At 42.5% G+C, this 14277-nt stretch overlaps 1 protein-coding gene across 8 annotated transcripts in view; it reads right to left on the bottom strand.

Annotated features, from left to right (window-relative positions):
- LOC115168417 (serine/threonine-protein kinase WNK2) overlaps positions 1 to 12604 on the bottom strand; it is an 83650-nt gene extending 71046 nt beyond the window's left edge. For all 8 annotated transcript variants that reach the window (XM_029723665.1, XM_029723668.1, XM_029723669.1 and 5 more), the window contains exons 1-2: positions 12356 to 12604; positions 6269 to 7060 (exon numbers count right to left, since the gene is read on the bottom strand). In XM_029723665.1, coding sequence (XP_029579525.1) covers positions 6269 to 6904 — 636 coding nt within the window. In that variant the 5' untranslated portion in view covers positions 6905 to 7060; positions 12356 to 12604. The remainder of the gene's footprint in view (positions 1 to 6268; positions 7061 to 12355) is intronic.
- Between the last annotated feature and the right edge of the window lie 1673 nt (positions 12605 to 14277).

The raw sequence follows: 14277 nt of genomic DNA, 5'->3' as shown, positions 1-14277 counted from the left end.
AAGTCATGTCGATATAGGAATCGTTTTACTGTGGATATAGATACTTTTGTACTTGTTTCCTCCAGCATCTTCAAAGTCCTTTGCTGTTCTGGGATTGATTTGCACTTTTCACACCCAAGTACGTTCATCTCTTGGAGACAAAATGCGTCTCCTTCCTGAGCGGTATGAGGGCTGCGTGGTCCCATGTGTTTATACTTGCGTACTAATGTTTGTAAAGATGAACGTGGTACCTTCAGGCATTTGGAAATTGCACCCAAGGATGAACCAGACTTTGATGTCTACAATTTTTTTTCCTGAGGTCTTGGTTGATTTCTTTTGATTTTCCCATGATGTCAAGCAAAGAGCCACTGAGTTTAAAGGTAGACCTTGACATACATCCACAGGTACACCTCCAATTGACTCAAATGATGTCAATTAGCCTATCAGAAGCTTCTAAAGCCATGACATCATTTTCTGGAATTTTCCAAGCTGTTAAAGGCACAGTCAACCTAGTGCATGTAAACTTCTGACCCACTGGAATTGTGATAGTGAATAAGTGAAATAGCCTGTCTAAAAAAAATTTTACAAATTTTTTTTTTAAAAATGGAAAAAAATTACTAGTCATGCAAAGTAGATGTCCAAACTGACTTGCAAAAACTATAGCTTGTGGAGTGGTTGAAAAATGAGTTAGTGACTCCAACCTAAGTGTATGTAAACTTCCAACTTCAACTGTGTGTGATATATATATATATATATATATAATAAAAACATTTCTAAAAACCTGTTTTCGCTTTGCTATTATGGGGTATTGTGTGTAGATTGCTGAGGATTTTCTACACTGCTCAAAAAAATAAAGGGAACACTTAAACAACACAATGTAACTCCAAGTCAATCACACTTCTGTGAAATCAAACTGTCCACTTTGGAAGCAACACTGATTGACAATAAATTTCACATGCTGTTGTGCAAATGGAATAGACAACAGGTGAAAATTATAGGCAATTAGCAAGACACCCCCAATAAAGGAGTGGTTCTGCAGGTGGGGACCACAGACCACTTCTCAGTTCCTATGCTTCCTTGCTGATGTTTTGGTCACTTTTGAATGCTGGCGGTGCTTTCACTCTAGTGGTAGCATGAGACGGAGTCTACAACCAACACAAGTGGCTCACCAAGATTGGCAAATTCGCCACTGGCGCCCTGTGCTCTTCACAGATGAAAGCAGGTTCACACTGAGCACATGTGACAGAGTCTGGAGACGCCGTGGAGAACGTTCTGCTGCCTGCAACATCCCCCAGCATGACCGGTTTGGCGGTGGGTCAGTCATGGTGTGGGGTGGCATTTCTTTGGGGGGCCGCACAGCCCTCCATGTGCTCGCCAGAGGTAGCCTGACTGCCATTAGGTACCGAGATGAGATCCTCAGACCCCTTGTGAGACCATATGCTGGTGCGGTTGGCCCTGGGTTCCTCCTAATGCAAGACAATGCTAGACCTCATGTGGCTGGAGTGTGTCAGCAGTTCCTGCAAGAGGAAGGCATTGATGCTATGGACTGGCCCGCCCGTTCCCCAGACCTGAATCCAATTGAGCACATCATGTCTCGCTCCATCCACCAATGCCACGTTGCACCAGACTGTCCAGGAGTTGGCGGATGCTTTAGTCCAGGTCTGGGAGGAGATCCCTCAGGAGACCATCTGCCACCTCATCAGGAGCATGCCCAGGCGTTGTAGGGAGGTCATACAGGCACGTAGAGGCCACACACACTACTGAGCCTCATTTTGACGTGTTTTAAGGACATTACATCAAAGTTGGATCAGCCTGTAGTGTGGTTTTCCACTTTCATTTTGAGTGTGACTCCAAACCCAGACCTCCATGGGTTGATAAATTGGATTTCCATTGATTATTTGTGTGTGATTTTGTTGTCAGCACATTCAACTATGTAAAGAAAAAAAGTATTTAATAAGATTTCATTCATTCAGATCTAGGATGTGTTATTTTAGTGTTCCCTTTATTTTTTTGAGCAGTATATATTTTTTTGAATCCATTTTAGAATAAGGCTGTAACGTAACAAAAATGTGTAAAAAGTCAAGGGGTCTGAATACTTTCCGAAGGCAATGTACATGTATAACCCTTCTGTGATAAACTCTGGAATGCAGGATCCGACCGTTGCTGTCAGAGAGAATGACTCCAGGTCTGTGATACGGTTGGCCCACTAAGGAAACTTCTGTCAGTGACTAGGCCTTCCATTTCTTTACACCTGCTAGGCTTTGTCAGTGTGAGTTTCACCATTTCAAACATACAGGCGTATGATAAGGACTAACTCTGTCATGGACTAGTCAAGGCCTTTCCTACAGTTCACACACTGCCTTTGTGCCTTGGTCCCAGTTCACACATTCTAGCTACAGCTACCCCCGAGCATAGCCTGGTCCTGTATGTGCTTTACAGGACACCTGTAACGGGCTTGGCCCACTTCACCATGGCTCTGTGACAAAGGAGCTCTGACATGCTGGAGGCCACAGCCACTGATGAGGCCCTGTTAGAGCCATTGTGTACCTCTCACTGCCCCATGGGCTGTGACCAATAAACTTAGACAACTTTGTTTTATTTTTCCAAACTGTAAATTGCTTTCATAACTTGCAGTGCACACACTACACAAACCATTAAGTACCTTATTGTATTTGTTTTCAATTAAAAATGGTCAAACAAAAATAGCTTCTTAGCAAAAGAGCAATTTCTCAATCAAGAATTTGCCTAGGAATGTCTGGGAGTGGAAAACTACAAACTAGCTGTTATTGGCAGAGAGGTTTAGAACTCTTAGTCAATTAACAAATGTACCACCTGGTGATGTCGCCAGGCAGGCCAAAACTCCATCCCACCAAAACATTTCATGCAGCCTTTTCAAACTGCTTACACTAAGAGGGCATTATCATTTTCACACTATTATTCCAACCGTGTATTTATATATAATTCACACTTTGAAGACACTGGGCCTTTTACAATAGGCCTCAATCCAAAACAGGAAGTCCAGACTTTTGGTCAGAGTATGCTCAACACCCAGTAGAACTGGTTAGAGGGGTGTGCAGTTACTGTCCTTATCTCAGCGAGAGCAAGCTTCATTCCACTGCCATGGTGTCAGCACAATCACTGCATACAGAAGCACAACAGTAGATTTTATCTGCAGAGCAGCATGCACCCTGCCAAATACCAGCGCACACTCAACTCTGTATGTGTGCAAGACCTGATTATACACCATCTTAAAACAGAACTGAGCTAGTGTGAGTCAGAACCAAAGAACTTCCAAGAGTTTGAGTGACAGACCTTGATGATTAGTAGCCGAGTAGGACCAGTGTGCGTTGGTGTTTATTAGGATCCCCATTAGCGAACGCCTCTGGTGACAGCTGGTCTTACTGGGGTCCGACAACAAAAATTACAGACTTTACATACATTAACATGTAGGATGTGTGTGAGATCGCGCATCTATCAGTTACACATAAATGTGCGTGAGACAATGGAATTTCTCCCTTATCAGCACACAGATTAGCATCCGTCCCTCTGCCATCTGTGTGGTGTCAGGGTAGACAGAGAAAGTCGAGTAGATAGAAAGAGGCAGAGACTGAGTAAGAGACAAGCTTGAGAGAAGAGAGCAAGAGGAAGCCAGTAGCAGAGAGAAAGAGCAAGAGAGAGTAAGTGAGGGGGGAAGACCAAGAGGGAGAGAGACAGCACAGGACCAGATTAAACTTCCAGGCAGGAGGGCCACATGACCGACAGAGGGAGGGAAACAGTGGAAAATCACTGAGACGTTCCCCTCTTTCTATCCTAAACAAGAAACGCTCCAGCAACATTCGCATAGCACCACAGAGTACACTGAACAACACAGGACTGGCACCCCCCACGTGCCCGGCTGAGGGCAAAATGTGCACAGTAGCTGAGGCTACCATGCACTGTTGTGGGTGAATGAGGCGTCGGGGTGACGGAAGGGTAGAGAGCATTTCTCATTAAACTCCAGAGGCTTGTCTGGGCCCTTCAGACAGTGTACTAGTAAAACAGGCCCTTTATAGGCCATCTAGTACATGCTGATGAACCTCACTTAGCTAGTAGACTGCATTGCAGCACAGTCTAAGTGGATCTATGTTCAATCTCACATGCCTGTCCATAATTAGATTACACACAGACACCCACCCACATTAGGTGCTATATCCCTCAAACTCAACTCTGGACCTGGAAGCCAGTTCCACTGCATTCCCCCCCCCCATTGTGCCCCTCTAATCAGGAACTGATTTAGACCTGGGGCACTAGGTGTGTGCAATTAATCATCAAGTAGAACAGAAAACCAGCAGGCTCCGGACCTCATTGGGTAAGAGTTCAGCACCTCTGTCCTATAGGATGCATGTCAAATCATATGAACGTCAGACACGTCCATGATGGCAGAATCATAACGATGACCAAAGCCAGAGTGTTGGCCAGAGGTGACTGAAGCACCAAAAGAAAAGCTGTATGGTCAAATCCACAGTGGAATATTATGAGCCAGTCCACTTGCCTACCTGATAAATTAACATATGGAGTTACACCTAATCACTCACTTGTAGACCACTATCTGATTGGGCAATAACAGTGAAAACACTACCATTTCTAATCAATTACTTAAGGCACCAACATGTGACTCAATCAATGGGGCCACCTTAAGCTATAATCAATGCTTCTAATAAACTAGGCTAAAAGTCCTAGGGAAGAACCAGAAAGCATCAGCGTTCTGATGAAAACCATTGAACAGGGCAGCATCTGTCAACAATGCCATTTATGAGGAACAATCTGCTAAAACCAACAATACAATAGGCCTACATAGAGAGAACTGAGGAAGAAAATGGTAGTGGGTAAAATGGAACCTTGAATGGTGATTGTTGTTGTAGCAAACCGTCCACTAGAGGGAGTGTTTGCAAACAGCTATGGGAAAACAGTAGGCTATAGAATGAATGATTTACTGTTCCACATCTGGTGTCCAATTATGGGTCATACTTTGCTTGTTTGAGGAGATATTGGCTTCCTCTAGTCCATGATCACCTACATGGCATCATCATCCCAGTGAAGAGATGAATCTGTCTCTCAGGGCCAAGCGTGTCATTGCTTGAACAACGTTGAAAGTCCCTTCTCTGAATAGGAGGGAGACATACAGCTACACTCCTGAGATTTCACTTCTGGGATAACTTTTCATGATCCCATGAGATAGGCCAAGCAAGCAACATTATCTCACTGACACACACACACACCTGAAAGAGCTTCATCAAGGCCACAGGGCCACCACACCGCTCCCAGCATGCATCAGCACGTTTCAGCTGCTTCCTGTCAGCAGCCCTCCTGTTGCACAACAGGGGGTTTACCCCTCATCTGCATACTGCTGGGACAAAACTCTAACAAGCACTACCCTATACTGTCTGACTGCTTAAATACAGCCCAATATGGTAACAGGAAATTCTTCTTTTATAGTGTTATATGAAATTGTATTCACATAGGCTATCCAACACATTTGTATTGTTATATGGGTTTGTTTGTGTCTGCACTAGTGACACTAGGTCCATGAGGAGCCTAGTCATGGTTACTGACTGTCGTTCATTTAAAACTATGCTTCCTGTGAGAGAAGTAGTGATAATCCCGCACTGCAGACTTGAGGTCGGAAATAATTAGTTTGTGATTTTCCAGTGTCTAACACACTTAGGGTCTTGTTGAAACAAGGAAAGACTAAGAATAGTCACTGTAGTCTACAAAGGCCTCTTGGTCAATGGCAGTGACAAATGCTTGTCAATCTTACAGACCTCTAAACCATTTAAAATTTAGTGGAAACCCATTTACAACTTAGTAGATTCCCATTCCCTATAGTAGTCTAGCTGATTGACAGCGCCCCGTAGACATCACCATTATGCTGTCATGAAGTGTGAACATTCACTGACAGCATAAGAGAGAGAGGACTGAGAGCCATGCATCAGCCCTCTAATGGAAATCACTCTGAAACCAACAAGTCGAGTAGGACACCCATCAGAGCGATCCAGAGGACTCACATAGAGGCATGTTGATACTTATTGTGATGTTTCATAGCAGGCCTTTAGGAAAAATAGCAGACTGAAGTGTTGAAACTTACCAATCTATAATTGTCCAAATTAAACCCTTAGCTGCATTACTATAAAAATATATTAAAAAATGTATTAAAAGGTTGAGCAGATCAAATAGGTCTTATTCACAACTGCAGTGAAGTGCTTGAGCATCAGGACACTTTATGGGCAAAAAAAAAGGTACAGCATCTTACCTGAAGTTCACACCAGGCAACTTCCACCCAGGTGTCGGTATCCAGACCTTTATAGACAGTCTTGAAGGACCCTCTCCCGAGCTCGATATCGAACTTGAGAAACCGTCCCCCAGGGGACGTGGAAACAGCTTTCATCTCAGCCTCTTCCTCGTTCTCCTCGCTAGCAGTTCTGACAGTGTTTTTACTGCCGTCGGTGGATGTAACATTCAATTTATCCACAGCTTTCTCCTTTTCATCAGCACTGGCACCCTCTGTGGCGCTGTCTTTCTTCCCCCCATGACTCTCGGGACTGGAGCTCTCCTGTGGCCCCAACCGAGCCCCCCGTGTCCTGTCAACTATCGTGCGCAGGCTTACGTTGAGGATTTTACTCCTGTTGTCACATTCTGGCACCTCAAAGGCCTGCTCATCAGAGTCTGAGAACCACAAACTTCTCCTGATGAATCTTTGGCGCACGATCCGCTGATAATTCGATGGAGGATATGCACTAGGGTCACTCCCACCTCTCACGACCGTCGAAGTGTCCATATTAGTGACGTTTCCGTCTCTGATAGTCTCATACATATTTATGTTGAGTTCACATTGTGAATTGGGAAGAGATGTGTATTTAAATCCATCGGGCTCGGCACCCGATTCCATGGCGATTTAATTGTTGAATCACTGACTTTTCCAGATGATTACCATGGCTATTCCCGACGTGAAGATGGAGTGGGGGCCGAATATCTGCAGCGCACGCCCGGTGACAATTCTTCAGCATCGGGGTATCAACGGAACGATGTCAGCGTGCACATCAATCTAAACAGAAGCAAAAAAATAAAAAGTGTTGAAAGATTTAAAAGGAGTGGAAGCCGAAAGCATTAACATGGACTTGCAATGTTTATTTCCCAAAATATATAGCTAGCTCTAAACCAAATGTTGTTTTCTGCTTCCTGGCTCAGTCATACTGACATAGGAATAACTAGCAAAAGATGACACAAAAACAAATGGTTGTAAAAGCTGGCTGAAAGGATGCATCTAGCCAGATAGCTATTTAATGAATGTAAACTACAGCATTTAGCAGGTGAACATAAAATAAAGAGCTAGCTGGCATTTGGCTAAATAAACAACCTGGAGTTAGGGGTAGACGTAACATAGTAGACAAATCTGGGACACTACAATTAGTGTAATATGTTACATATTAAAATTTGGGGATGTCCATCATCCATTTCGTATGATGTTACGAATTACAATTCGTCTTATATGGTACAAATTGCAATTCATACAATAGGTTAAGAATTTGCAATATGTATGATCTAATACAAATTACAATTTTTTGTGGCTAACTTTAGCTGGGTGGCTAACTAGCGGTTATAGTTAAAGGGTTAAGGGACGGTCTAGTAGTTGCAAAGTATCAACAAAAAAAGTTAAGTAGTTGCAAGCTGCAAATTAGCAAACGTTCTAAAGTAATCTGTGACCACATTTACATGCACACCAATATCACATTATTATACTCAAGTATTTACAATACCTCAAAAAAGCTTATTCCGGCTATGAGAAACCCGGATAAGATACCTGGGATATGCTGATCTAAGACGGGATACTGTGTCATCCCGTTTACTGTTGTTTTTAAAGGTCTGCGCAGGCTCAGTTTCCCATATCATGGGGTGTTGTGTGAAGTCCAGAATTTGCCTATTATAATTAATTTACATTATGCTTCCGCTTATCATTTTTGACATGTCGTATGCTATATTATAATTTCCGAAACTTGGTAGGCCATTTGTTTGTCAACTATAGTTTGACACATGCAGCTACTCTGTTATAACTTCTTGCCCCAGAAGACTAAATAAAGTGCTCACCAGAATAAGGTCTTAAGTCAATAGAATGAATGCATTAGTAATCTTGTTATCACTGGTAAAATTGTCTGTTTTGTTTAGGGACCAGGGAGAAAAAAGGCAATAACTCCAAAACAGTGGTAAGATTAGTCCTGTGCAAAACGTCAGTGTCACTGGTTAAGGAAATTAAAATCTGTGAAAAACGACAACACGTTTCTGATAAGACCTCAGTTTGTCTTGGGTGCATATTTTGATTGGTTGAAAACACACGAGAAAGTATTCAGACCCCTTGGCTTTTTCCACATTGTTACGTTGCAGCATTATTCTAGAATGGATTAAATACATGTTTTTCCTTCTTAATTTACACACAACGGCAAAGCAAAAACAGGTTGACATTTTTGCTAATTTATTACAAATATTTAAAAAAATGAAATACCTTATATACATAACTATTCAGACCTTTTGCTATGGAGACTTGAAATTAAGCTCTGTTTCCATTGATCATCCTTGAGCTGTTTCTACAACTTGAGTGGAGTCCACCTGTGGTAAATGCAATTGATTGGACATGATTTGGAGAGGCTCACACCTGTCTACATAAGGTCCCACAGTTGACAGTGCATTTCAGAACAAAAAAATCAAGCCACGAGGTCGAAGGAGTTGTCCGTAGAGCTCCGAGACAGGATTGTGTCAAAGGAAAATATCTGGGGAAGGGTACCAAAACATAACTACAGCACTGAAGGTCCCCAAGAACAGTGGCCTCCATCATTCTTAAATGGAAGAAGTTTGGAACAACCAAGACTCTTCCTTCAGCTGGCCACCCAGCCAAACTGAGCAATCGGGGGAGAAGGGCCTTGGTCAGGGAGGTGACCAAGAACCCGATGGTCAGTCTGACAGAGCTCTAGAGTCCCTCTGGGGAGAACCTTCCAGAAGGACAAGCATCCCTGAAGCACTCCACCAATCAGGCCTTTATGGTAGAGTGGCCAGACGGAAGCCACATAACTACATGCAGGCTGTGTTCCCAAAAAGGCACCTAAAGGACTCTGAGAACATGAGAAACAAGATCCTCTGGTCTGATGAAACCAAGATTTCACTCTTTGGTCTGAATGCCAAGCGTCACATCTGGAGGAAACCTAGCACCATCCCTACGGTGAAGCATGGTGGTGGCAGCACCATGCTGTGGGGATGTTTTTCAGAGGCAGGGAAACTAGTCAGGATCGAGGGAAAAATGAACGGAGCAAAGTACTTAGAGATCCTTGATGAAAACCATCACCAGAGCACTCAGGACCTCAGACTGGGGCAAAGGTTCACCTTCCAACAGGACAATGACCCTGGAGAGAAAAAAAAAAAAAAGTCGCTGTGCAGCGACACTCCCCATCCAACCTAACAGAGTTTGAGTGGATCTGCAGAGAAGAATGGGAGAAACTCCCCAAATACAGGTGTGCCAAGCCTGTAGCATCATACCCGCGAAGAATTGAGGCTGTAATCGCTGCTTCAAAAAGTATTGAGTAAATGTTTTGTTATACATTTGCAACATTTTCTATACCTGTTTTTGCTTTGTCATTATTGGGTATTGTGTGTAGATTGTTTCTCATCAATTTATACCTTTTAGAATAAAGCTGTAACATAACAAAAATTTGGAAAAAGTCAAGGTGTCTGAATACTTTCCGAATGCACTGTACATACCAGACACATTCAAGGGTTTCTTTATTTTTTACATTGTAGAATAATAGTTAAGACAAACTATAAAATCATGTAGTAACCAAGTGTTGGAATGCCAAGACTGTGCAAAGCTCTCAACCAGCTTCATGAGGTACTCACCTGGAATGCATTTCAATTAACAGGTGTGCCTTGTTAAAAGTTAATTTCTGGAATTCCTTGAGCCAAATCAGTTGTGTTGTGACAAGGTAGAGGTGTATACAGAAGATATCCTTATTTGGTAAAAGACCAAGTCCATATTATGGCAAGAACAGCTCAAATAAGCAAAAGGACAGTCCATTATTACTTTAAGACATGAAGGTCAGTCAATCCAGAACATTAAGAACTTTGGAAGTTTCTTCAAGTGCAGTCGCAAAAACCATCAAGCACTACAATGAAACTGGCTCTCATGAGGACCACCACAGGAAATGAAGTCCCAGAGTTACCTCTGCTGCAGAGAATAAGTTCATTCGAGTTACCAGCCTCAGAAATTGCAGCACAAATAAATGCTTCAAAGTTCAAGTAACACAGATCAACATCAACTGTTCAGAGGAGACTGCGTGAAACAGGCCTTCATGGTCAAATTGCTGCAAAGTAACCAACACTAAAGGACACCAATAAGAGACTTGCTTGTGCCAAGAAACACGAGCAATGGACATTAGACTGGTGGAAATCGGTCCTTTGGTCTCAGTCCAAACTTGATATTTTGGTTCCAACCGCCATGTCTTTCTGAGACGCAGAGTAGGTGAACGGATGATCTCCGCATGTGTGGTTCCCACCATGAAGCATGGAGGTGGTGTGATGGTGCTTTGCTGGTGACAGTGTTATTTAGAATTCAAGGCACACTTAACCAGCATGGCTACCACAGCAATACACCAGCTCATCTGGTTTGCGCTTAGTAGGACTATCATTTGTTTTTCAACAGGACAATGACCCAACACACCTCCAGGCTGTGTAAGGGCTATTTGGCAGAGTGATGGAATGCTGCATCAGATGATTTAGCCTTCACAATCACCCGACCTCAACCCAATTGAGATGGTTTGGGATGAGTTGGACCGCAGAGTGAAGGAAAAGCAGCCAAGCGCTCAGCATATGTGGGAACTACTTCAAGACTGTTGGAAAAGCATTCGAGGTGAAGTTGGTTGAGAGAATGCCAAGCGTGTGCAAAGCTGTCATCAAGGCAAAGGGTGGCTACTTTGATGAATCTAAAATATAGTTAGATTTGTTTAACACTTTTTTGGTTGCTTCATGAGTCCATGTTATTTCATAGCTTTGATGTCTTCACTATTATATGTCAAAAAACTTTTGACTGGTACTATACACAAAAGTACATGTACACAAAAGTATGTGGACACCCACAATGGTCTGGGGCTGTTTTTCATGGTTAGGGAAATCTTAACGCTACAGCATACAATGGCATTCTAGACGATTCTGTGCTTTCAACTTTGTGGCAACAGTTTGATAAAGCTCTTTCCTGTTTAAGCGTGACAATGACCCCATGCACAAAGCGAGGTCCATACAGAAATGGTTTGTCGAGATCGGTGTGGAAGAACTTGACTGGCCTGCACAGAGCCCTGACCTCAACCCCATCGCAGCAATGTTCCAATATCTAGTAGAAAGCCTTCCCAGAAGAGTGAAGGCTGTTATAGCAGCAAGAGGAACTTCATATTAATGTTCATTATTTTGGAATGAGATGTTCAATGAGCAGGTGTCCACATACTTCTGGTCATGTGGTGTACTGTCTGCTTGCATAACAGTGTCAAAGATAAACACATTACACACACATTCGCTCAAGAGACGCTGAAAGAAATTACTCCACTCCTGTAGAAACAAAATTAACTTGTATAATTTCACTGCAAGAAATGCATAGTTGTGCAGGAATTATTATATTACATGTGAGAGGTTGTAGTCCTACAGTCAGTGTTCATATTTCAGTTACTATTCTATTTAACCCATATTAACTTAAATGAGGAATATTCTGTTTATTCATGGATAGAGGAGATTCAGACACCCAACCTTTGGGATGCTAGACATTGGTTATAGGCCCACCAGTCCAACCACCCTTCCTTTCATTTTTTGGGCTTAAGTAACCTATCTTATGTAACCATACCAAACACCACATCATACAAATTGAGTGTTCAGGGTTTTCGTTTACCATGTTACGTGTAGTCTTAGAGACCAGGCTGAAATAAAATGTAGCCTGATAAGATTCACATCAGCAAGAGCTTTTGAAATAATTGGCAATGTGATCTAGTTAGGTAGCTACCCGTTGAGAAAACATAACACCCACTGAAAATGTAAATACATAAGTGGTAATTTGTTTGGAGCCTAACGTAACTCGTTTGAGCAGGCAAGGAAGCTGGCTGATGATGCTAGCTAGCCGACTGATGCTAGCTCCGAATGAAACAACGTTGAACCCAATGACAGTATATAGGAAGGTTGAACCACGACGAGACAGCAAAACGAGAACAGTTTATCCGTCTATCCACAATTGCTTATTTTCGTTCCATATAGCTGTTAAGTCCAAGCTGTAAATAATTATAAACGAGAATACTGTAGCCAATTCGGACGGAATGTCACCAACCTTGCTTCCCGGCCTCGACTCATCCGATGTGGGAAATACGCGTGCCGTTCTGCAGGTTACCTGCGCGAGTGTCTGTCATACGACTTTCAGAGGCGATGAATCTTCAAGAGTTGTAATGCTGGTGTCCGGGTAAATTTCCTCAGTATTTAACTTCAAACGTTAATAGGTCGTCAGTGTTTTCCATCAGAAAATAAATCAGCCCGGTAAATGCAACTACTGTCTACTGCTGCGAGGTCCCCTTTTTACAGGTTCCACGCCCATAGTAATGACTGGAGGGCCACCCAATTAAAGCGCACGTTCAGCTTGCGACAACAGAGGAGGCGATACGTGTTGACCCAGCCCATTTGCTTCGTCCACTCGTGAAACGGTATATCCCGCAACAACAACAACAAAAATACCTACATTGGCTATTGCAGTTGTTCAAAAACGCTACTTCTTTAGATGTTTTTATTTTATTTAACCATTATTTTACCAGGTAAGTTGACTGAGAAGACATTCTCATTTACAGCAACGACCTGGGGAATAGTTTCAGGGGAGAGGAGGGGGGATGAATGAGACTATCATAAACTGGGTATGATTAGGTGACCGTGACGGTATGAGGCTCAGATTGGGAATTTATCCAGGACACCGGGGTTAACACACCTACTCTTACGATAAGTGCCATGGGATCTTTAGTGACCACAGAGAGTCAGGACACAGGTTTAACGTCCCATCTGAAAGATTGATCACATGGTATTCAATTTATTTTGATCTGTATGGGCAGGAGACTATTCATTTTATTAAATACAGCTAGTAGCTATTTCCTATGAAATGATCTGGTCTACATCTCTCTCTCTCTCTCTCTCTCTGTGTGTGTGTGTGTGTGTGTGTGTGTGTGTGTGTGTGCGTGCGTGCGCGTGTGCGTATGCGTGTGCGTATGCGTATGCGTGTGTGTGTGTGTGTGTATGTGTGTGTGTGTGTGTGTGTGAGTGAGAGAGACCTTAATAGAAAATGACTTAAGTAATAGTGAAAGTCACCCAGTAAAATACTACTTGAGTAAAAGTCTAAAAGTATCTGGTTCTAAATGTACTTCAGTACAGTGGTGGAAAAGTTACTAAATTGTCATACTTGAGTAAAAGTTCAAAGTAAATGTAGACGAGATCAGAGGCAGTAAGGATGACAACACATTATATTGGTAAGGCCGTGAATATGACCATACTGCTGTCCTGCCTGAGCATTCAAAATGTAAAGAGTACTTTTGGGTGTCAGGGATGTATGGGAGTGAAAAATAAATATTTTATTTAGGAATGTAGTGGAGTAAAAGTGTGTGTGAGAGAGTGAGAGAGAGAGAGAGAGAGAGAGAAGAGAGAGAGAGAACAGCAAAATGCAAAAAAACAGTCTCCCATAGCCTTCCTTGAGTCACCACTTCTCTCTTGAGTCAACTGACTGACAGAACTGTGAATAGGATGAAAGATTAATTATGAAATCTGATTACCCTAATCCATATAATAAGTGATGTTCTTTTGTAAAACTGTGAGTCCCTTCCAACATCGAAGCTAAATTAAATGTACACCTTATCATTCCTTGGCTTGGTGTTGGCTCAAGATAACTACAAGGAAAATAGATTACTGTAGATGCATCACCACCACACACAGGGAACCTCAAACTCCAGATTGTTAATAAAAAAAACAAGAGAGGATCAAACAGACATGTATATATTGAATATGCATACTTGAAAACAAACATGGTTGAAAACAGTCTTCTATTAAGTTTTCTAGACAGTCTTTACATAATCTACTCTTCTGGACACAGAAGTGACCAGAGGGAGGCATACTTTCCACTGAACCCTACACTAAAAGAAAGACCTGCAAGAGTGCACCCTGTGCATGAATTGCAGTAGGCCCATCTATGATAACAAACATAGCAAAACAAATGAGTGCCTT

This window comes from Salmo trutta, chromosome 30, assembly GCF_901001165.1.
Source record: "Salmo trutta chromosome 30, fSalTru1.1, whole genome shotgun sequence".
NCBI classification, from domain to species: domain Eukaryota; kingdom Metazoa; phylum Chordata; class Actinopteri; order Salmoniformes; family Salmonidae; genus Salmo; species Salmo trutta.
The sequence above is the reverse complement of the archived record's forward strand: the minus strand, read 5'-3'. Positions and strand labels throughout refer to the sequence as shown.